Source organism: Sphaeramia orbicularis, chromosome 15, assembly GCF_902148855.1.
Source record: "Sphaeramia orbicularis chromosome 15, fSphaOr1.1, whole genome shotgun sequence".
NCBI classification, from domain to species: Eukaryota; Metazoa; Chordata; class Actinopteri; order Kurtiformes; family Apogonidae; genus Sphaeramia; species Sphaeramia orbicularis.
Window position 1 is genome coordinate 12,791,334 of NC_043971.1, and position 25,246 is coordinate 12,816,579.

The 25,246-nt window shown below is 35.9% G+C and overlaps 1 protein-coding gene across 1 annotated transcript in view; it reads left to right on the top strand.

Moving 5' to 3' along the window:
* Positions 1-25,246, top strand: part of thada (THADA armadillo repeat containing) — a 285,860-nt gene that overhangs the window by 253,071 nt on the left and 7,543 nt on the right. Inside the window, exon 37 of the mRNA XM_030156371.1 lies at positions 23,658-23,833. Within this exon, the coding sequence (XP_030012231.1) occupies positions 23,658-23,833 (176 nt within the window). The remainder of the gene's footprint in view (positions 1-23,657; positions 23,834-25,246) is intronic.

Consider the following 25,246-nt stretch of genomic DNA (forward strand, 5'->3'; position numbering starts at 1 on the left):
TCTCCAGTGGGAAATGTGCCTTGGGCTCTGCTACATATGACTGCAATTACATTAATACAAACCACAGAAATATAGTGTGAAGCACAATTTACTATAGTACATCAAAGACACAGTAATAAATATAGGCAATAAAAATGACAGACAAATTTAAGATGTTATGCATATCCCATGAGGTCAAAGATGTAGAGATGCATCAACGTAAAATGAGTGTGAATCATAAATAGTACAGTAGATTTGAGGGTTTTTTTGAAGATTTACTTGATTATATATGTACACACTGATTCAGGATCATGTGTAACCTATATAAGCCCATGTTTTGTGAGTATGGGAGCGGAAATAGTACAAATTCACATCATGTTAGTTTAGGCTCTTCTTCCCAGAGCTGTGAACCACAGTGGAGCCATTGTCCTGGACAGGAAGAGCAAATCTAATTTAACCTCATCCCACCCTCCAAACCACCCACCCTCCTTGCAACCAGCATCACCATCACCCAAATACCTCTAAACTAATTGGGTCTGAAATAAAACTCCACTCACCCTCGCTGGACCTCAGCACTATGACAGACTAAGGGCCGGAACAGAGGGATCACTATATAGAGCACAGAGGGATTTGGATTGAACATCAGCGCATAAGAGGCAATTGTATTTGCAAATGTAATTGGCAACACAAAAGGCTAAAGGGAAACACAGATACACAGTACTCTCTGACTGAATAAAAACTTCCAGGAAAATTGGAGTAAATGTCACACCGCAAAGTGGTATTTCACCTCTTGTGAATGTAAAAATTGCTGTCAGACTCCCACTTTGAAGTTTTTGTTGATCTTTCTTAAAAAGTGAAAGAGTGGCCTCACACCCTCTGCTGACGCGCCCATATTTTCCAGGCCATTCTCACTGAACCATTATCAAGCATAGCCCAGAGTAACCTACTTTGCTTACTGTAAAGCCAGCAAAATGCCTGCGCACAACATGTCATTCATGTGTCCTTTCCCCCAGTTAATTCATTCACAGTGGATGACGCAGATGAATGGAAGCTGACTGAGCTGAAGGACACTCATTAAACAGACCTCGTCCTATTTTAGCGCGGCGTTCAGTCAACCATTAAACCCGGTTTTCTGACAATTTACGTTTCATATGTTCATGGACTTTCATTTCAGAACTTCTCACCGCTGTCAGACCAAATTGAAAACAAGCAATTAAACCCACTGTTTTTGTCCACGTTGTATATTTTGCAGAATTTAATAGTCCACTATAACTCTATCTTACTTATTTTGTTTTATTTCATTTTATTTTTTGCATGCTTCAGGGTTCCCACAGGGTCTTAACAAGTCCTAAAAGTCTTGAATTTTCAAATCTGCATTTAATACCTTAAAAGAGCCTTTAAGAGGTATTAAATTTGATGTGGTAGGTCTTAAGTTATGTTGCTATAAACTTGTTTGCTGTATTGTGCTGCGAAGAAAATAACATTAGTCTACTCGTTTCCACCCTTTCCATCTCAACAATTTATACTGAAATTAGGAACCAATTATTGCTAACTTTGCAGCTTCCAGTGAGAAATGACTCATAATGGGGGGAATCAAGGCATTGGAGTAAATAAATACATTTACATTTCTAGGCGTCACAAATTTTTGCCCATATGGCTGTGAAATAGGCATTAAATTCTGTTCTAAGTAGTCTTATAAAGGTCTTAAAAAGTTTTAAATTTAACTTGTAGAAACCTGTAGGGACCCTTGTTTTATTTTATTTTATTTTTTACTGCGTACTTCAGGGTTCCCCCCAGGGTCTTAAAAGTCTTAAAATTCTTAAATTTACAAATCTGCATTTAATACCTTTAAAATAATCTTTAAAAGGTGTTAAATTTGATATGTTAGGGCTTAAGTTATGTTGTCATAAACTTGTTTGCTGTATTGTGTTTAAATGTGTCTGTTAAATGTCCAAGCTGCAAAGAAAGTAACATTAGTCGACTCATTTCCACCCGTTCCGACGACAATTTATACTAAAATTAGGAACCAACAAGAAAAGCACTTGGAGAGTGCAGACCTACACCAAGACAGATCACCCCCCCAGATCACCACCAAAATTTAACCATTTCTTCCTTGTGCCAGTATCAACATTTCCTGAAAATTTCCTGAAAATCTATCCATAACTTTTTGAGTGATCTTGCTAACAAACAAACATGCACGCACGCACACAAAGCAGAGTGATCACAATACTTCCTGGCGGAGGTAATTTTTGCTAACTTTGCAGCCCCCGGTGAGAAATTACCAAACGCTGGGAATCAAGGCATTGGAGTAAATATATGCATTTTCCTAAATTCTAGGAGTTACAGATTTTTGCCAGTATGGCAGTGAAATAAGCTGTGAAATGTACATTAAATTCTGTTCTAAGTAGTCTTAAAACATCATAAAAAGTCTTAAATGGAAACTGTAGAAACCAGTAGGAACCCTGATGCTTCTTACCTACTCCATGTTCTATATATACACCAAACCACTGAAGCAAATTCCTACTTACATGGCAATGAATATGATTTTTTATTTGTTTTTTTTGTCTCAAACTATGATGTAAAAACAAAAAAGAACTAAGAAAGCAAAAAAAGCAAGAAGTCAATTACATATGCACCCATCAAAGGTCATTAATTGCAGAAAAAGTAACAAAATGCAATAAATTTAACATAAATGTAAAATGAATCAACTCATAAACACAGTTTGAGAAGGAAAAAGAAGAAGCAAAGGCTTATCTTGTCTGGCCTTTTTCTCACTTTCAGTGTCAGATTCATAACCAAATATATTTCCTATAGAATAGAATAGAATAGAATTTATTTGCCATTTGCACAGATACATCGCAGTATGAAAAAAAAAAACAGAAACCAAACATAAACACAGCTAAAACATATAAAAACACTTATTGCACAAACACAAATACACACTTGTAAAATAGAGTACTGATCAGAAAAAAAAAATTATAATAAAAGTAAAACAAGTTATTGCACATTAAAATTAAAGTACTGGGAGGTTTAAAGTACGTCTATCTATCACATTAAAATAAATAACAATAAATAAATACATAACAATGAAATGAATCTGAGTCTGAAATGAAGTCAGACAGAATAAACAGGCAAATAACTGGCTTTTATTGACATGTAACACTGACTATTTCCTGTAAATTCTCTTTGATAAGCATCATAAACATACAGGTGAAGGCGGCGTCCCCTCAGTACTCAATGAGCCTCCTTTAACCCCCTGTTGACGCATCTAAATGCCCATTTCTGACTGAAATTTTGACAAAGGCTCTTACAGCAAGACTCCCACTGTAACCCAAGACCATTGTTTTAATGGTAATGTTCACTGACCCCTGAGTTTTGTACTATTATTTGAATGCTAATGCTTCCTATCAGTGGTGGAACGAGCATTCAGTCCCTTTACTTACGCAAATGTGATAATAAAACACTCTGTAAATACTCGAGTATGAATTAAAGTACTGCCTTCAAACCCTAATGGATAAAAATATTAAAAGCATCGTCAGAAAAATGTACTGAAGGTAGTCATTGTGCAGTAAAATGGTCCCATTCATGGTGGTGGAAGAAATATTTCTTTCTATAACCCGTTTCAATTCCTTCTTAATTTGTTATATTTTATAACTAGTTATGTCACTACATTTGCACATATAAGGTCAAGACTTCCAACAGACATTTCTCCGAGTACATTAACCTGTTAAACCCTGACCATATTTTCAGGGGAAAAACGCCTAAAAAGACATACCCAAAGTAAATGAAGAATTACTTCACAATAATAAGGTTCATATGGATGTTCTTGGTGTCTTTGGAGACCTCACAGAATCTATTCCCATTGTCTAAAATATTGTATCTATTACTATGCCTGAGTAAACTGTAACAAACTAAAAGAGAAATTAGAGTTTTTTATCCTCGCCTGTTTTTTTTTCGGTTGGATTGACGATGATGTGCATAAATTAATTGTTCGTGTTGGAGATTTTTTAATAGTGTATATTTCACCCCACAAAGATTAAAAATCATGTTTGAACATTAAAGTTTCCACTAAAATACACTTTTGATGTACTTTTAGGGTCTAAACTTTGAGCAAAAGTTGAAAAAAACATCCATTGTCCTGATTTATTATATTTTTATAGTAGATGAATATTAATAGAATTTTTTAGGTCCACCGGCGGACCAATAGGGCTAAAGGGGTTTAATGCATTAATTGTTTGTCTGCAGCAGCGGTTGTAGTCCATACTGAAAATATGTCCAAATTTTGAGCCGATTACCTAAAATGTTCAGTTGTTGGTTGTATTAATGAACACAAGTGGCTGAACGGGACAGAAAGCACGAAGGGGATGGGGTGTAAAGTGGCTCATTTGCATTTAAAGGGCCAGCGCTCAAAACGACCTTTCTGGTGTCGTTACTCAGAAATAGGGTTGAAGATGGACCTGTGGAGTTGAATTAATGAAGAATTCAGACCCAAGCAGAGCATTTACAGTTTATGTAGACCACAGGGAAATGCTTGAAAATGCATAATTCCTTTTAAAAAGGCAAAATATCACTCCTTTAAGTTACGTTGCCATATATTTGTTGGCTGTGTTGTGTTTAAATGTGTCTGTTAAATGTCCAAACTGCAAAGAAAGTAACGTTATTTTACTCAGTTCCACCCGTTCCAAGCCAACATTTATATTGAAATTAGGAACCAATTATTGCTAACTTTGCAGCCTCCAGTGAGAGAAGACGCATAATGGTGGGAATCAAGGCATTGGCATAAAAAAATACATGTTCCTAAATACTAAAAGTTACAAATTTTTGTCAGTATGGCCATGAAATAGGCATTAAACATTCAGACGCACCACTTTTGGTCAAAACGTACTGTGAATGAACATTTTTATTTCAGTTAAGTACAAAACACACACATATTTAAAAAAACAAAAACAAAAAAAAAAAACACACAAACATAAAATTAACACAATTGGTACTGAAAAAGGAAGAAGCTGAAGCCAGAGGATTATTTCTGCTTCTCCTATTCCCATCCTTACTCCAACTCCACACCTGAAGTTGCAGCAGATTAAACTTAAACACAAATTATTCTACATTCGGTTTCATAAGTCACTTTGACATCATATTACTTTCATAGCCCTTGAGAATGTGACAAAATAAAGCCTTTTTGAAACTCGACAGCGAGCTACACAATTTCACTTCATCCTTCAATTTGTTCCATAATTTGACACCAGTAACAGAAACACAATGATATTTAACGTTTGTTCTTACTTTACATGTTTCAAACACAAACATCCCTCTTAAATTATAATTTCCTTCTCTTAACTTAAAAATTTTCTGAATACAAACAGGAAGATTTTTACTTTTAACACGAAACATAAATTCCATTGTTTTTAAATATACAATATCAAAAAATTTTAGTAAACCAGATTCTACAAAAAGTGGATTACTTGATTGAAGATAACCAGCTTTGTTTATGACTCTGATAGCTTTTTTTTTGGAGTTTAATTATCGGGTCAATATTAGTTTTATACACATTGCCCCATATTTCCACACAGTATGACACATATGGCATTACAATGTCAGTAATAGGAGGTAAACTTTGGAATAGCCTGCCCCTCCCTATAAGAGAGTGTCCACCATACAACTCTTTTAAAACTCACTTAAAACAGTGGCTCCTAGAAAACCAGAGATGCACTCATTTTTAATTGTTATACATTTCATCACCTATACACTTTCTCTGTTTAGTTGTATGTAAGTATAGAGATGAATAAATAGGCTAATGCCCCTGTGATCATACTATGTCTATTTGTGTTTTGTTTATTTGTTTTGATGATGCCTATGTCATCATTATTTGTATTTTAAATTTTTTCTAATTTATAGCGAACAAGTGCTGTATTAATGTTGGCTGTTTTATGTCTTGTTTGTGTTACCATCCTAGGGACTGTAGATAAAAAGTAGTTATTTTTACTAATTCTGGCATATTTACATGGAGCAATGTTCATTAATGTGCATGGTCCCTATTAAATAAACCAATAAAATAAGTAAATAAAATATAATAAATAAATTCTGTTCTAAGTAGTCTTGTAAATGTCTTAAAAACTCTTAAATGTAACTTGTAGAAACCTGTAGGAAGCCTGTATAAATCTACCCAATAGTCCGACATTAGTACTTAAAATATTCCGCCGCTCCTTCCTCTCACCGTCGTTGCTCTTGATCTCCACACTCCCTGTTTCCCGTCAACCATCAGAGGAAGTCAGGGTTGTAAAGTTTGTGTTTTTGTTTCGCACCTCTCTCTATCTCACACCTATCTCATGCTTCCTGATGCCACACTTCCACTGTGTCTGTGGCTGAAAATATTACAGCAGTTTTTTGGGTTTTTTTTTCGGTTTCGCTTTCACTGCAAAATCAAAATCTTACCGAGTGTATTTTTCTCATTTGTCATCAAAACATCTCATCACACTTAACCCTTTCATGCATGAATTATGAGAACCTTAGTCAATATTTTTTTCTTGAGTTATTTTATTCCTCTTTAGGCGTGAAAAAAACAATGTCATTGACATTTTTTTATGAACCTGTTTTTCGTGGAGTTACAAAAATGTCCACTCAGCTGGACACCATGTGTTTAATTTTTGAAGCAAAGAAACATTTATTTATAGCCCATCATTAGAAAGTGATATTCTGTATGAAAACTGTGAAATAAAAACACTTTTAATGCCATTTTCTCACATATTAGTGTACTCTAATACTAGTTGTTACTCACTTCATGGAGATAATATGCAAAAAAAAAAAACTTTTTGTATAAGAAAGTTGTTAATTACAGTCTAATAACAATCAGCAATTGATCTAGTGCAGATCAGGTTTATTAAGAACAGCAAAGTTAGTGTAATAGTATGAATTGCAGTGTTTGGGATGATGCACAAGCATCCACTATATTGGCTGATATGGAACTAAAACAACAAAACCCATGAATATGCAACAGAACAGCTGTCCACTGTACTGACCACTACGCATGAAAGGGTTAAAATAAGACATAATCACATAAAGAGTAACTTGTAATTGAGATATTAGAACTTATTTTTAGACAATAGATCTTGAAAATCTTATTTCAAGAAATCTTACCAAGATTATTTTCACTTGTTCCATTGGCAGATTTTTTTTTTTTTTTGCTTAATTCAAGATTTTTTTTTGCTTAATTCAAGTAAAAGTATCTGCCAATGGAAAAAGTGAAAATGATCTTGGTAAGATTTCTTGAAATAAGATTTTCTATTGTCTAAAAATAAGTTCTTATATCTCACTTACAAGTTACTCTATAGGTGATTATGTCTTATTTTAAGTGTGATGAGATATTTTGACTTGAAATGAGAAAAATACACTTGGTAAGATTTTGATTTTAGCAGTGTTCAGATCTGTTGTGAAAATGACAAAATAAAAAAAAATCCTGGGTTTCTTTCGGACAGGCAGACTTTGTGGAATAAAGGTATAGTTGTAACGCCCCCCCCCCCCCTTCTCCCAGGTGGGATGGGTGTAGTTGTGGGTGGCTGAGCGGAGGAATGAACTCCCACAACACAGCGAACATGATGACACCAGCCAGTAGAACTGTCGGGGGTGGGAAGAGTTTAAAATATCTCTCATTTCACTGTCCTGATAGCCCGCCGATACTCCCCACCCTACCCACCCACCCACCCACCTCCTCCACTCAATGAGACATCTGACACCCCCCAGCTGCAGAGGCTCAGTGAGGATTTACTGAACAGCAAAGGTCTCTGCACTCTCTCTTTATTCAACAGTGAGTGTAATGGCACGGCTATTAATCAGACACCACAATAAAACACACATCACAACCAGAAGATAACAAAACATAATGTCACTGTATTAGTCTGGGTTCTATTTAAAGGACAGCCCATCATTATGGGTTTATTCTGAGCCTATATCCGCTACCGTGCATGATGAACATTATCCTTAAATTTAGAAATGAACTTATAGCATGTGTCTATATTTTTACTGTCAGTATAATGATAATGATGCACTTTATTTCGAGCATAAGTAGGAATAAAATATCAAGGTGAGTAAAAGGCAAAGAGAAATTATATTTATCGAGTCATTTATTTTTTAACCTCCTAAGACCCAGCTATGGGTTTTCTGTCCACATTTGTGGACAAGAGTTTCACAACTTTATAAAAAAAAAAAGAAAAGAAAACTGTCCACCATAAAGGACATTCCATAAAAATTTTAAACACTGCATCTGAAAAAACTTTTGCATCTTGATGTTTCCAACATAGGCACTTATTTAATAAAATAACAAAAAAGCTTGTACTTTGCTGACATTTCCTGGGTCTCAGGAGGTTGAATCTTTTTATCAGGACACATTTTCAGTATACATATCCTTCTCAGCACAGGTATAAGCATGTCCACTTTTCCAAAAACCCACTAACAACAAACAAAAACTTAAAAAAAGTTTTTTTTCTGAGCTTATATCCACTACCGTGCATGATGAACATTATCCTTAAATTGAAATGAACTTATAGCATGTGTGTATGTTTTTACTCTCAGTATACTGATAATGATACACTTTATTTCGAGCATAAGTTGGAATAAAATATACAGATAAACAAAAGGCAAAGAAAAATTATATATATACATATATACATATATATATATATATATATATATATATATATATATATATATATATATATATTTTTTTTTTTTTTTTTTTTTTTTTATTTATTTTTTTTAAATGGTCTTTTTATTAGGACACATTTTCAGTATGCACGTCTTCTCAGCACAGGTATAAGCATGTCCAGTTTTCCAAAAAACAACTAACAACAAACAGAAGTTAAACTTAAAAAAAAAGAAAAAACAAAAAGAGAAAAGTAGTGTCATCCGTGCGTGTGACGTGTGGATATTAAATTGTACCTGTAAGGGAAGTTTTATATAATTTCCTTGTCCAGATTAACAAGGAATGGAAAAAAAAATAGGAACTAAATCTATATTTTCCATTAAACTGATTTATGTTTTGTATTCTAACCGCTGTGATTGAAACACACACCCTTTATAGAAATACTTAACCTCCTAAGACCCAGCTATGGGTTTTCTGTCCACATTTGTGGACAAGAGTTTCACAACTTTATACAAAAAAAAGGAAAAGAAATCTGTCCACCACAAAGGACATTCCATAAAAATTTTAAAAACTGCATCTGAAAAAACTGTTGCATCATGATGTTTCCAATATAGGCACTTATTTAATAAAATAACAAAAAAAGCTTGAACTTTGCTGACATTTCCTGGGTCTTAGGAGGTTAATAGAAGAGACCACCCATTGCTAAACGGTAACGTATTGACATGGTATAATGGTAAACTTCATCAAACATTAGCATGACAAAATCATTTGACAGACTCTTTAGGACAGAATGTTAACCACAACTACAGTCAAATCTGTGTTGTTGGGAAAAAAACACACATTTTCATTTCATAAATAGATGATCAGTGAGTAAACTGTCAATGAAAGGCCAAGATGCCAGATATTATAGCCTTCTGTTAATGAAATGTTATTAAGAGAGCAAGGATTTATGAAAGGACAATTATACACTTAATGGAGAGTCCAAATAAATGGAAACAAGAAGAGAATGAAGGAAAGGAAAGGAAAGGAAAGTCAATTATTTAATGTAGAAAAGACCAAACTTTGACTTTCCTGACTCTCTGGGGGATATTGAACTAACCGTGTGGGAGTGTGTACAGTTTCATTATTAACATGCAGGACCATATACGATGATAATGAGGACAAGGTTGAGGAGAAATGGAGTTAAAGATTAAATTACTTGACTTCTTGTGAAGCAGTGCCTAATTGTTTGGTACAGAGGTGGTGGGACTAGGACCCCCTCCTCCATCTAACGCCCCACCATCTCTCCACTGATCCACTAATCCTATCAATACATGTAAATAATTGGTGTAAAATACAGTTTGTCATCTATCAGTGGTCATCAGATATGACCCATTTGGATGTTCAGAGGCTCTGTAGTTACCGTGGAAACACCGTCATCTCCTATAACATTGATTCACCAGTAAAACCCATGGAGTTGGATCAATGACAGTGGATGGACACACTTGGTTTATGTTGAGTTAATGGTATATTTTACTGAAAAAGTCATTTTTTCTTTATTTTTCTGTTTTTGATATATTATCCCCCAACATTAATCTGATCTTTTATGGACATCTACATGATCAGTACATAAAATAATAGAAAATACCTGATTTTGACAAAGAAAACATGTAGTAAAGCATATCAGTTGCCTCTGTATATGTGCCAAGTTTGAAGTAAATTGTAGAGCTGCAACCGATTAATCGACTCAAAGTGATCCAAAAAAATCATTCAACCACAATTCTCCTGAATCAAAGCTTTGTTTCCTTCATTAATCTGCTGTTAAACACTGGTTCCACTGTTGTGTTTCACACGGATGCTTATTGCGACAAACCAAGAAGCTTCAATTCAGGAAAACTGCCATAAAATATTTCCCTTCAATCAATTCGAGTCGATTAATCAAATCGAGGATTTTTGCATTCGCTTGAAGCACCTAATCGATTAATCGGTTGCAGCTCTAGTAAACTGAAACAAAATTGATATTTTTATAGACATGAAATTTCACCCATTATAAGTAAATCAAAGAAAAAAGGTTTTAAAAATTCCTAAAAAACTGAAAGTTTTACCTACTTTTCCCAAAATGTAATGACATCTTTTCTGCATCACTGGCAATCTGTAAGCCAAATTTGGTATGAATTCAACCAGTAGTTTCTCTGCAACAGAAATTTGAAATTTAACCCATTATAAGTAAATGGGGAAAAAAAGATTTTTTTTTAAAAATCATAAAAAAATTTAAGTTTGATCTACTTTTTCCAAAATGTAATGAGATCTATTCTGGGACACTGGTAAGCTATGAACCCAATTTGATATGAATTCACCCAATAGTTTTGCTGCTAAAGTGTTAACAAACAAACATACAAACCGAACCAAAAACAATACCCCTTGGCTCCCCTTCCGGGGGCACTGAGAGGCTCTGTAGTTACCATGGAAACACTGTCATCTTCTACAACATTGATTGACCAGTAAAACGCATGGAGTTGGATCAATGAGTACTTGAGCAGAAGTTTTAGTTTTCTCTTTTGATATAATAACCTTTGAATCAACTCTGAGTTTTCATGAGTGTCTAAATTAAAAATCTGACATTAGATTTAGGAAAATACATGATTTACAGTGAAAAATGCAAAATACAGGGTGGGGAAGCAAAATTTACAATGAACATTTAGTTGTTTTTTCTCAGCAGGCACTACGTCAATTGTTTTGAAACCAAACATATATTGATGTCATAATCATACCTAACACTATTATCCATACCTTTTCAGAAACTTTTGCCCATATGAGTAATCAGGAAAGCAAACATCAAAAGAGTGTGTGATTTGCTGAATGCACTCGTCACACCAAAGGAGATTTCAAAAATAGTTGGAGTGTCCATAAAGACTGTTTATAATGGAAAGAAGAGAATGACTATGAGCAAAACTATTACGAGAAAGTCTGGAAGATACTGTTAAAGAAGAATGGGAGAAGTTGTCACCCGAATATTTGAGGAACACTTGTGCAACTTTCAGGAAGCGTGTGAAGGCAGTTATTGAGAAAGAAGGAGGACACATAGAATAAAAACATTTTCTATTATGTACATTTTCTTGTGGCAAATAAATTCTCATGACTTTCAATAAACTAATTGGTCATACACTGTCTTTCAAGCCCTGCCTCAAAATATTGTAAATTTTGCTTCCCCACCCTGTATAGAGGATAACATGATAATAGACAGTGATAAATCACTTAAGAAAGGTTAAATGGAGGGAAAAATTCATTTGGGAACTGCCACAAAAGTTGCACTGGGTCTTTATGGGTTAATAGATCAAGCGGCTTACGTTCCACCAGACTTGCATAAAAAGGCATTTTCTAAAGGCGTTGTGGCCAAATTCTCTCACAAAGCGACTAAAGATCCTCATTCAGTTATTAAAATACTCTCAGAATGGTTCAACTGTTACACTGTTTCCACAAGTGGCACAAGGTTAAGTTTTTCCCTCACACTCCTGCCCTGCCCAGCTCAAATGCTACGAATGGAGTGCCAGTGGATGTAATGTGTGCCAGCGGATACTAACTGCACACACACACACACACACACACACACACTTGCACAGACACACAAACACATCCTGACCCTGTCCTACCCCAACCCGTGCATTCACCGACAGATGTTATCATTCGCAGAGAAAGATTCCCCGACATTAACAATGGCCACTCAGGACCAACACACACACACACACATACACACACACACACACATAGAAACCCACACTACACACACGGCAGTAAGCGTGTGAAAGACAATCCCCTTGAGAAATGGAGTATTTTAGGAGGGAAATCGTGTTAAGCGATGTGTGAAACCTCCCAGAAAAAAAAAAGGAGATAAATTGAAAGCAGCTAAAATTTCCTATTATGCGCCTTAATGTTCGGGGGGGGGGGGGGGGGGGGGGGGGGGGGGGGGGGGACTGTAAAAAAAGGCTTGACATCAGAGGCAGGGCCGTCCCAGAGAGAGGTAAAGAAAAGAATTTGTCACTCAAGCTCCTAAACTCTTAAATCTCCTCTAATACGGTGCAATCAGCAGCCTCTAATGTTCACAGGCCGGGTTTCCCTCTACGCTCAGACTCCGATTTTACGCCTCCCCTCTGAAGAGAAAAACAATCTGTGTGTGTGTGTGTGTTTTGTACTGTATGTGTGTAGATGGGGGTCAGCACACACACACACACACACACACACACCTCTCCTCCTCCTCTTTCCTCTCTTCCCGTAGTGTTTTGGCTGGTGCTTCTCAAAGCCTTTTGAAGTGTGTGGTGTTATCTGGGTGTCAGGTGTGGTGAGGATGGTCAAGGTGGGAGAACAACACACACTGGTTCAGTCTGTCGGTGTGGCAGAGAGTCGCTGCCCGGACAACTGGAGTCGTTAAATGAAGTCATACGTTGTTTTTTCGCCGTGTTTGAAGTGGGTCCTTTACACTCACACTTCCTCAGCTCGCTTATACAGCGTCATGAGAGGCCGGGCTGAAGTTAGCGCTTACATGGAAGTATGAACATGATGGAAACTCGATGGGAACAGAAGTGACGAATGAAACCTGGAGCTTGTGGTTAAGTGAGAAAATAACTGTAAAAATAGGCCCTGTAGCTTACCGGCCAGTTTAAAAGCTTTGGGAAATGTATCCAGATGCCATTTATTACACTGGTCAACAACAAATTTATTGTTTAAGTTTTTTGAGGTGATTTAGGATAATTTTTGGTGTGCTGAATCCAAAAATCACATTAATTTTGCTCAATCAGGTCAACTTTCTGAACTATGCTACATATTGGCTTTTTAACGTTTTTGCTTACATTTATGGGCATTTTCACATCATATGATACAAAATTCTTTCATATTTCTTGCAATAAACAAGTTCTGAAGATTTTACTTTTGCCAATTTATGATTAATGTTTTTTTTTTAATATTACAGGTGAATGAAATGGCTTCGACTAGAACACAGGTGTCAAACTCCGGTCCTCGAGGGCCAGTATCCTGCATGTTTTAGATGTTTCCCTCTTCCAGCACACCTGACAGTCGTTATCAGGCTTCTGCAGAGTTGGATGATAGGCTTATCATTTGAATCAGGTGTGTTGGAAGAGGGAAACATCTAAGGGTACGTTTACACGGCAACACTAGGATCTAATTCCACAAAGATTTCTCCTTTGCGTTATAAAATCATTCCGCGTTAAGACGAAGCCGCTATGATAACGATCTGCGTTAACATGAGTCCGCGAGGACGGCTGAATACGCTGTAGTGGCCATGCCAGACCAGTAGCTGGCGATCTCCTAACTGTCCTCCTTCGATGGTATGTTAGGGATTGACTCAGGCATTGGCGAATATAAGAAATGCGTCTCCGCTGGTAGGAGTGTAGATGCAGTAAGTCTAACTTTTGGTGGAGAAGCGACAGCAAACTGAGCACAGTTAGCAGCACGTATGTTGTTCTGAAACCGGCCATTGTTGTTGTGGTTGTTCCTTCTTTTTCTGCAACTTTATTGTGTCATAGAGGCTGGCAAACCAGCTTGGAGGCGCATTACCGCCACCAACTGGCCTGGAGTGGGTTAACTGGTGGGTCTTGGCTGCGCGCGCATGCGGTGACGTCATATTTTACCCCGGAACGCTCCGATTCGCGTTAACACGGAGCTGAAATGCGGAGCATATCGATAACATTCCACCCTGGACCCTGGTATCAAAAGTTTCCGGATTCAGGCACTCTAGGCACCGTTTCCATGTTAACAGAAGGCTAATCCGCGATGAAATCTTCCCGGAGTCAACTGAATCCTACGCCGTGTAAACGGCCCCTAAAACATGCAGGATACCGGCCCTTGAGGATCTGAGTTTGACACCCCTGGACTAGAAGATCTTGCAAAAATAAGCCTGACGTATTTTGCTACATCTGCGGTGAATACACCATTGTACCAAACAGGAATCAAGTCACAAGTTTCATACAGTGTGCTTGCCAATCTTATTTTGGTATTAATTATTATATTTTGTGAGAAGATCAAATTTTTCAAAATCAAATTAGCAAAAAAAACTGACCTGATTGAGAAAAACAGATGTCATTTTTGGATTTAGTGATGCTAAATGGTCCTAATTCAGCTGAAAAAACCTTGACAACTTGCAAAAAACATTTTTTTGTAACCCAGTGTTATCACCCAGTTCTGAGTATTTATTATATTACAGAAATAGCCCATGTTTTGGTCATATTCTAATCAAATCTGTCAAAAATTCAAATTCCAACTTGATATCATTGATACTTAGTGATTTATTGCATCGATCCACTTCCTATCTCTTATAATGGGAAAATTTTTCAAAGTCGCACCAAATCCAGAATGAGATCTGGATCGAAATAATTTCAATACCTTGTGCTGACATCATCATATAGAAGCTGTATACCAAGTTTGAAGTCAATCAGAACTGGAGTTTCGGAGAAAAAGACGATTGAAATTTTTTCCCCATAAGAGCCCATGTTAAATTTTCCATAAGTTCCCAGATCCAGAAGAAGATCCTGATCAGCATGTGGCTGTTATGTTTTGGTCATCTCCCCATCAGGGCTGGACTGTAGAAATTTACACTGGATATCATTTATATTTACTGAGTTATTGCATCGATCCACTTCCTATCTCTTATAATGGGGAAATTTTTCAAAGTGGCACCAAATCCAGAATCAGATCTGGATCCAAATAATTTCACTAACTTTTGTTGACATCATCATAAACAAGCAGTGTACCAAGTTTGAAGTCAATCAGAATTGTAGTTTTGGAGAAGAAGACGATTGGAAGTTTTGTAGCGGACGACAGACGACGACAATATTGACAACGCTGGAAGAAGCATAATGACAAAAAAAACAGAAACATTTCTAAAAAATCTAAAAATGTTCCATCAGCCGCCGATGTCTTATACATGTTTTTTTTTTTTTTAATATACAAAAACAAAATAGCTGAATGCAGATGAAACAACCCAAACAAACAAATATAGTCAGAGAATTTTGTACAGAGCAAACACACACATAGTGTCGTACATTTACCAGCATTAACAATAATCGTAGTGTTTTTGCTTTAAGCAGTAGTGTAACATAAAAATGACAACACTGGAGTTCACATCATTCTCACAAGTTAAAGAAAAAAAAGGAAGGGTGTAGTCAGGATTCTTCAACATGGTAACTTGGAATATGTGACCATATATCGTACACATAAATATAAGAATTAAATAAGTATAGTCACATTAGCACTGTAGGTCTTCAAACCAAACCAAAAAAAAAAAAAACCCTACATCCTCTGTTTGGCTTAAAAAAGTTCGCCAATATATATGCGTAAAAAAATAATTACATTAACCCCCTACATACATTAACCTCTTATGTTTGGCATGACAGACTCAAACCTGTCGTTAATGTATGTAGGGGGTTAACATGTAATTATTTTTGTCCTGTTTTTTGCATACAAGTAAAAGACCAACAGAACTTGTCATCCATGGCGACAGATCTCATATTAACCCTTACACTTCCATGCACAAAAGACTTTTATTTTACACAATTCAAATTAGCGTTGTTCACTGAAGCATGAAAACTGACCCAGGACGCTGGTGTCAATCAAAGGGAGAATCACATGCTCAATAAACACGTATGACCAGATTTTCAAAATGTCTACGTATTTTGGTTTTATGTTGTTTTTTTGGAGTCTACTTTTTTCTGATACACCCTGTAGACATGTCTATGAAATGCCTCATGTTAACTTTACCTAAAATGAATACTGTAAACATGACTTGAGATAGGTTTTAGAGAAAAATTAGGCTTATGCTGTCAGGATATATTCCCAAAATCCCCCCAATCCTTTGCTACAGTGGAGGACAAAATTATTAGCCCCCCTATGAAATTTTAAGTTTCTTCAAGATTTTCCTAAGTACTTTTTTAACAGAGCAAGGAATTTTCAACATGGCATTTCTGAACATACTAGTTTTCTTTAGAAGGCACAAATTATTTATATTTGCACACCAAAACAGCATTATTTAGAAAAAAACTAAAATAACCAGGGACATTATTATTAGCCCCCTTTAAGAAATGACCATTTATTAAGTCATGGCACAAACCACGTTTGTGCGATGATGTGCTGTAACTTCACAGGTGATGTGTTTAAAAGTGATCGGGTGAATCAAGTGATTTCACTTAACATTTAAGTTAAAACATGGTATAAAAGCCTCAGTATGGCTCATTGAGCTGTCAGTTGAGAAAGCACCATGCCCAAAACTAGAGAAATCCGTTTGGACCCGAGAAAAATGATTATTGATGTAGACAAAGCAGGAGAGGGATGCACAAAGCAATCCAAGCATTTCCAAGTGTCAAGAACTGGAGTGAGAAGTATAATCCAGAAATTCAAAAACAGCCACACAGTACAGAACAAGCCTTGCAGAGATAGGAAGTGAAAGATTTCAAAGACCCTGGAAAGAAAACTAGTGAGAGATGGGTCTAAAGACCCCAGAACAACTGCCAAGACACTGGTGAATGACTTGGCCACATCAGGAATCATAGTCTGTAAGAAGACAGTCACTATAGCTCTGAACTGGAATGGACTGAGAGGATGCAGACCAAGAAAAACTCCACTTTTGAAGAAGAGACACCTTTAAGCCAGACTTAAATATGCTCAGGACAACCTGGAGAAACATTATGCATACTGGAAGTGTGTCCTATGGTCTGATGAGACAAAACTAGAGCTCTTTGGCCATAGAGGCAGCGTTTATATTTGGAGAAAAAAGGGAGAGGCATAGAACCCAAAGAACACCGTCCCTACAGTGAAACATGGTGGTGGGAGTATTGTGTTGTGGGGATGCTATAGTGCATCTGGAACTAGAAATCTGGTCAAGGTGGAAGGAATCATGAACAAAGAAAGATGTGGAGATTTTGAAAGAAAACCTCAAGCAGTCAGCAGTAACACTGGGTCTGGGTCATTTTCTTCATCTTCCAATATGACAACAATCCAAAACATACATCTCTCTTGGTGAAGAGCTATCTTCAGAAGACCAAAGTGAATGTAACTGAGTGGCCTGCACAGAGCCCTTACTTAAATCCCATTGAAAATATTCGGGGTGACCTAAAAAAGAACATCCATGCCAGAAGGCCACCAAATCTGGAGGAGCTGGAAAGATTTGCCAAAGAAGAATGGGCTAGGATTCCTCAAATAAACAGTGTCAGAGACTTGTAATAAAAAATACTAAGACTGCAGGCTGTTATCCAGCAAAAAGGATACACAATTGACTATTAGGATCAGGGGGGCTAATAATTTTGACCCTGGTACTTTTTGTTTTTTGTGGAATATTTTCATTTCTGTGTGCAAACTAAAATCATGTAAGCATCCAAAATAAAACTAGGATATCTACAAAAGCTGTGTTAAAAATGTGTTGCTCTGTGTAAAAGCACTTGGGAAATACCTTTAAAACAATGACATTTTTGTAGGGGGGCTAATAATTTTGTCCTCCACTGTATATGTAAATCTATCCACGATAATTGTTAGACAATCTATATCACATGTGTCAAACATGCAGCCCGGGGGCCAAATCCAGCCCGCCAAAGGATCCAGTCCGGCCCTTGGGATGAATTTGTGAAATCCAAAAATAAGATATTAACAATCCTTTTAGTTCAGGTTCCACATTCAGACCAATTCAATCTCCAGTGAGCAGGACCAGTAAAATACTATCATAATAACATATAAATAATGACAACTCCAAATTTTTCTCTTTGTAAATGTAAATATTTTAATGTATTTACACCAAAAAAATGTATAATTTCACGAAAAATTTGAATGACCTGAAATGTCTCAAGAGAAATAAGTACAATTTTAACAACATTCTGCCTGTTACTAAATGTTTTGTGTCTTTGTAGATCCACTGTGATCTGTAAGTTATAATGTACATGTGGAAATGATAAACTGAGGCATGATATTGTTAAAATTACACTTATCTTTGCGGTTTGTTCATGTTATTCACATCTTTTGAAAGGGATAGTTTGTAGATGTAAACCTTTTCATAATGTAAATTTACTTTTTTCGCTCTCAAACATAGAGAAAAGTTTGGAGTTGACATTATTTATACATTGTTATGTTATTATTTTACTGGTTGGGCCCACTTCAGATCAAATTTTGCAGAATGTGGCCCCTGAAAAAAAATGAGTTGGACACCCCTGATCTATATAAACTCAATTTGAGCTACATCGACCTGATAGTGGTTTCATTTTGCACAATTCAAATTAGCGTTGTTCACTGAAGCAGAAAAACTGACCCAGGACACTGGTGTCAATTAAGGGAGAATCACATGGTCCATAAACACATATGACCAGATTTTTAAAATGTCTTTGCATTTTGGTTTTATGTTGTTTTTTCTGAGAGTCTGCTTTTTTTTGATACACCCCGTAGTGTCCCGTCTGTCATTTATGAGAGTGTAACCATGTAGTTTTCCTAAAGACACAGTATTTTTCTTCTAAACCGAACCAGACTACATGCTGGTCTCTGGTTTATCCTCATCTTTGACATTCTGGCATACGTCCACACATCCTTCCACATTGTCCCTCAAGTCTGGCATCTCTGATCAAACCGGGCTGGGTTTTATTAAGCACTTGTTTTGAAGGAAGAGACTAAATTGTTGGAAGCTAATCAAAACGGGCTATGACTAAAGACTGTGTTACTTGTGTATTTCTTAATATTTATTCAAGACCAGGCCTATTTTTAATGGTACTTATGGCTTTGGCAACTACCTCTGTTGCATGTTTTATAAAATACACCATGTTAATCATAACTTTTCCATCTGTTGTCTTCAGGGCACGGATGCCAAAAATGGTGATCACTGTCATCATAAGTCAAACTATTTTCAACAGTGCACATAAATCTACGAAAAAAATCGACTTTTTGGCAACAAGAACTACACTCATCCACTTGTGTTGTTGGTTAGTCTTCACAGAACCTGTTATATACAAAATATAGAGTCAAAATGGATACAGATTTTCCATGAAACATCAGTCTTTTAGTATTGAACTGTAACATAATCACATATTGAATGATCAGAAGTATTTCCACTTTGTTCCAAGCCTCATTTATTACATGAATAGTTATTTTTTTAATGTATTTTTTTGTTGTATTAGTAGAGACATGTCTATTTGGAAGGATCTGCGTTTGTCTCAATAACTTAAATATATAAAAAAAAGTGTCATTAAAAAACTCCCATACACGTATTTTATTGAGAGTCCACGTGTTGCATGAGGCGTGTGTTAGTTTGCACATATTGCTGCGCAGTGTTTAAGCCGAATATATTTTGAAGCCACTCATACACACCCTGATGGTGGTTGGTTATGTGAGTTATAGTTTTGTTTCCCAGAAGGCCTTCCAAGCCCAGAGAAAACACACACACATAGGCGCACAAAAAACACACACTCCACGTGTCGGTCCAACATCGAAACATTCACACTCGTAACGGAATCATTTACCCAAAAAACCCCTCATACACGCAGGTGGTCGGTAATCAGATTTCATATTTTAAAACCACACCTGTTAGATTTGTTCATATTTGGTCGTCTTTCAGTCTTTTTTTATTCCTGGATTTTTTTTTTTTTTTTTTTTGACAGGCCGAGGAAGCACACATTTTTTCCTTCTGAGTGCGAACGTGTCTGAATTTTACAAATAGTCCACTGTTCAGCCGTGGAAACTGACTTATTTAGAATTATTTATTTCACTTTGAGTTTTAGTCAGACTTAAGATTTAATTATTTTGGATTCGCGGCACACCGCTGCGAGTGATGTTTTTTCCTTTCGCTCCACCGTTGAACACGATACTCTGAGTGCTGGGTCAGAATCATATTCACCGACCAGAAAACAGTTTGTTATTTGGACACGATGATTTATGATCATTCAACATTTTTGTTTATTGCGTCATATTCTGGCTTGTGAGAGCGTCTGTGATTCACTTCATGTATTAAATCAGGGGTGTCAAACTCATTTTAGTTCAGGGGCCACATTCAACCATATGTGATCTGGAATGGGTCAGACCAGTTAAAAAAATAGCATAATAATATATAAATAATGTCAATTCCAAATGTTTTATGTCAAACTACTATGTTTTAGAGTGAAAAAAGTCAAATTATATTATGAAAATGTTTACAACTACAAACTGTCCTTTAAAAAATGTGAATAACATGAACAAACTAAACTTTATCAAGAAAAATGTGTGCAAGAAAATAAATAATAAATAAATTAAAATAAATAAATAATAAAAAACAAAATTTAAAATAAAAAAAATAAAAAAAGAAATAAAAAATAATAAGAAAAAAAGAAAAAAAAAAGAAAAATGTGTGCAACATTAACAATATTATGCCTCAGCTTCTCATTTGCACATGTTCATTACAACCCTTAGATCACAGTGGATCTACAAATACACAAAACGTTTAGTAACAGGCAGAATATTGTTAAAATTTCACTTGATTCTCTGAAGACATTGCTGGTTGTTCATATTTGTTCAGGTTATTCACATGTTTTGCAAAAGGATAGTTTGGAAATGTTAGTGCTGCAACAATGAATTAATTAAATCCGTCCAAATCGATTCTTAAAAGAGTTGGCAATTAATTCAGCAGTCAATCCTTTGGGTCTTGAGCACATTAGTATTGAGCAAAGTTATAATAGTTTGGGATTTTTCATTATAGTTTAGTTTTATTTAGTTTTGACTTTTTTTCTCTCATTCAGTTAGTTTTAATTAGTTTTCAGAGCAGGTTTGCTAGTTTTTATTATTTTTCATTTTTGTCTAAATGCTTAGTTTTAGTTTTTTCATATCTTTTCTCTTCTTCTCCGTCATATTCAAATAAATCCCAGACAGGACTCTGCTGCTTTCTCCCAACTTTAGTCTCCATGTTTCCAGGTAGAGTGGGGACCAGAAGACGACTGTAAACCACAAGTGACGAGTAGTGACGGACCATGAAGTGTTGTATGGTGCCACTAGCTTAAACTGCTAGAGCGAAATAAATCGATTTCATATTAATCTGACATTGACAAAGACGAAAACAAAGGGAATTTATCCATAATTTTTATACGTTTTAGTTAGTTTTGTAAGCACACAATACAGTTTCAGTTAGTTATCTTTTTTTTAATTATAGTTTTTATTTATTTCAGTTAACGAAAATGTTTTTCAATTCTAGTTTTCGTCATTTCGTTAGTTTTCGTTAACGATAATAACCTTGGTATTGAGGCATGCCCACACGCTGTCTAGTGTAACAAAGGAAAACACAGAACAGTCTGGCTGAGGTTTTGGATGCCGGGCCAGATTTTGAAGCTCGGTTTACATTACGTTCCTGGTGGCCACAGCAGCCCTGTTTGGCCCAAATGTAGTGTGTTGTTTATGTAACAACACCGGGTGGCCACTGGGAACATAATGTAAACCTAGCTTAAGATAGCCCACGTGTCATGATTACTTTAGCCCGCTAGCTAGTTAAACACTATCGTCGTAATTATAACGTTTTCATCCATCTCCGTGTATCAGACCACCAGACTAATGTTACCTATTGTTGACTGGAACTAATACATACAAGACTAGTTTGATAGCCTATAACTGGAGCTGTTTGAAGACTATATCTTGCTAGACTCTAGCCCAGTGGTTCCCAACCTTTTTAGGCTCGTGGCCCCATTTTAACATCACAGATTTCTGCTGACCCCAGACATTCAAAACTGAGACTATTTTTTTTTTTTTGCTAAAATTAATTTGTTTTTGATCACGTAATACTTTGCTATACTGTGTTGCAAATAAACATTAATTTTAGATGACATTTAGTCTATATAATGTACATTATTCTGGACAGAGGCAGAAAAGCCAGGTGTAGATTACTGCACAAAGTGAGAATTTTATTTTATTTTCCTTGGTCAGGATATGTACAGTCAGTCCAGCTTGGATTTACAAGGCTGACAATTAATACTGAACAAACAAGAACTCAAACTATGAATTATGAAAGAGCTGCAGCATCTGAAACCGACCACAATGAACATTTGACAGATAAACAGAACCACAGTGCTTCAGTTTCAGACTCACAGTTTGTCATGTCTTTTATGTATTGTGATTGTCTCTCCCAACTCACCATAAATTTTTTATTAGAAAGTTATTTTTTATTTATTTTTATCAATTACTAGACATTTCAGGCGACCCCATTTGAATTCCAGGCGACCCCACAAGGGGTCCCGACCCCAAGGTTGAAAAACACTGCTCTTCCCATAACAAGTCCAGGTAGCGGGCTAGTGCTCTCTAACTATACCCAAAGCCACTGAGGGGATGTAATCATTAGTTACTTGTCTGCAGCCTGTATTGGTTTGGGTTAAATACCGATCCTTGAGAATTTAGTCTTCGGTGTTTATCCAATGGATCGATTGGTTATTAAAATAATCTACACTCAGTTTATTTAAATGCAGGTTAAAGACCCACCTGTTCTCAGCTGCATTTGAATAGAGTTTAGATTCATCAGTTCAGATCTGTACTATTCCTTTTAAGCTAAAAGTTTTTATCTGTTTTATCTGCTTGTCTCTTTGATCTGTTTATCTGTTTTATCTATTTATCTGATTTTTGTTTGTTTGTTTGTTTTTCTCATGCCTTCTGCTGTAATGCTTTTAATGTTTTATGTAAAGCACTTTGAATTGTCTTGTATGTGAAATGTGCTATAGAAATAAAGCTACCTTGCCTTGCCCTACAGATTAATGGATTATTAAAATTATCGTCAGTCACAGCCCTAGTAAATGCAAACATTTTCATGTAATTTTACTTTTTTGCACTATAACAGAGAGAATCATGTGGAGTTGTCATTATTTGTAGGTTATTATGATAGTATTTTACTGAGCTGAGCCACTTGAGATTGAATTGAACCTGAACTAAAATGATTGTTAATATCTGAAGTGAAATTTTTTGCCTTTACAAATTCATCCCACAGGCCAGATCGGACCCTTTGGCGGGCCGGTTTTGGCCCACGGGCCGTATGTTTGACCCCTGTGTATTAAATAAAGGCTGTTTATGTACTTGTGATCGTCCCCAGATGTGACAGGTGTGGCGGTGTGTGCTCCGGTCGCCATGGACGCAGGCGTGGGGCTCCTGTGCCAGCTGTTTGTGCGGTGGGGGCGGGTACCAGCGGGGGTCCTGGCTCTGACAGAGTGGCTGCTGGGAGAAGAGGAAGGCGACCAGGAGGCAGCTGCAGACGAGGCTTCCAGTCTGGTATAAATCTGTCATATGGGTATTGTTTTACCAGTACTGGAACGGAACTACAAGAAACTCAAGGATTTGTACTAAGAATACTTGGGTTTACTTGAGTATTTCCATTTTCTGCAGTTTTATTCTTATACTCCATTACTTTTCAGACAATACTGTACTTTACTGCACTACATGTTTGTTACTTTTCAACTAATATTCAACAAAAAACATGTATATTCATTCTTGTAGCTTGAAACATTAATACTCTACAGTCAGATCCATAAGTATTACAGCACAAACACATATATTGTCTTGTTTTTCTGTCTTTTGAAGAAGGTTCCAACTCTTAAAATGTGTTTTTTCACCCGAATGATGCCTCCTTCACTTGTATCAACACCTTTTTGCTCCTTATATGGAGTATTAGTAAACACCTAACAAATGCAAATTCAACATCTAGAATCAACTCCAGACTTATTTTGTTAAATTAGACTTTAAATTAGACAAAGGGGTGAGAGCTAATAAGCTATGCTTCTTCTCACTCCTTTTCGAATATGACTGTTTTTCTTTTTCTTTTTGTGTGTATGATTATTTTATGCTTCCATGAATTTTCATTTCTATATTATGTTGTGCAAAGAAGTCAAATAGCAGTAATCAGGAAGCTTGTATCATATCCATATTTGAAATAAATCAATTAAAAAAAAAATTAAAATAAAAAAATTAGATTATATAGAACTTTATTGGTCCTCTGGGCAGAGCTCTCAGAAAATTGGGATACCAAAAGCAGCAAAACACTGAGCATACACACAAGAAATACCACCAAAAAAAGATATACAATAACATAACTGTAAATAACAGTAGTGAAAAATACATAATTGCACATTGGAAAGTACCAGCAGAAACAAGTGGCAAAGTAGTAGTAATAATGATAATAATAAGTAGCTTATTATGTTATGCTATTATAATATGCACAATACTTATATGTGTATATATAGTTTAATTGTCACGGAATAAAAAGCACTAGCAGAAATAGGGGTGTAAGAAAATATCCATTCTGTAATTATCGTGATATTTCATTTCACAAGACAGTATCGATATTAAAAAGTACTGTATTGATATTTTTAAGTATTTATTCAAATGCAGATATTGTGGAGGTTCATTATTGTTTTTCTTTATTGTTTATATTTTGTTTATTATTATTTAACATTCTTTTATTAACCCTCCGGTATCCGGGTGTGCCTTTTAGGCACACTTTGCACTTCGTTTTAAAAAACTTCATATTATTTTTCACAGTTTAAATAAGGTTAGAATTCAAAAGTTGTTCATTTGTGCATGATCTTTAAAATTCTGGCCACCAACTAAAATGTGCACATTTACAAGACTAGCATCTGTCTCCCAAGTGTGCCTAAAACGCACTATTTCTTCCATTTGATATGTATG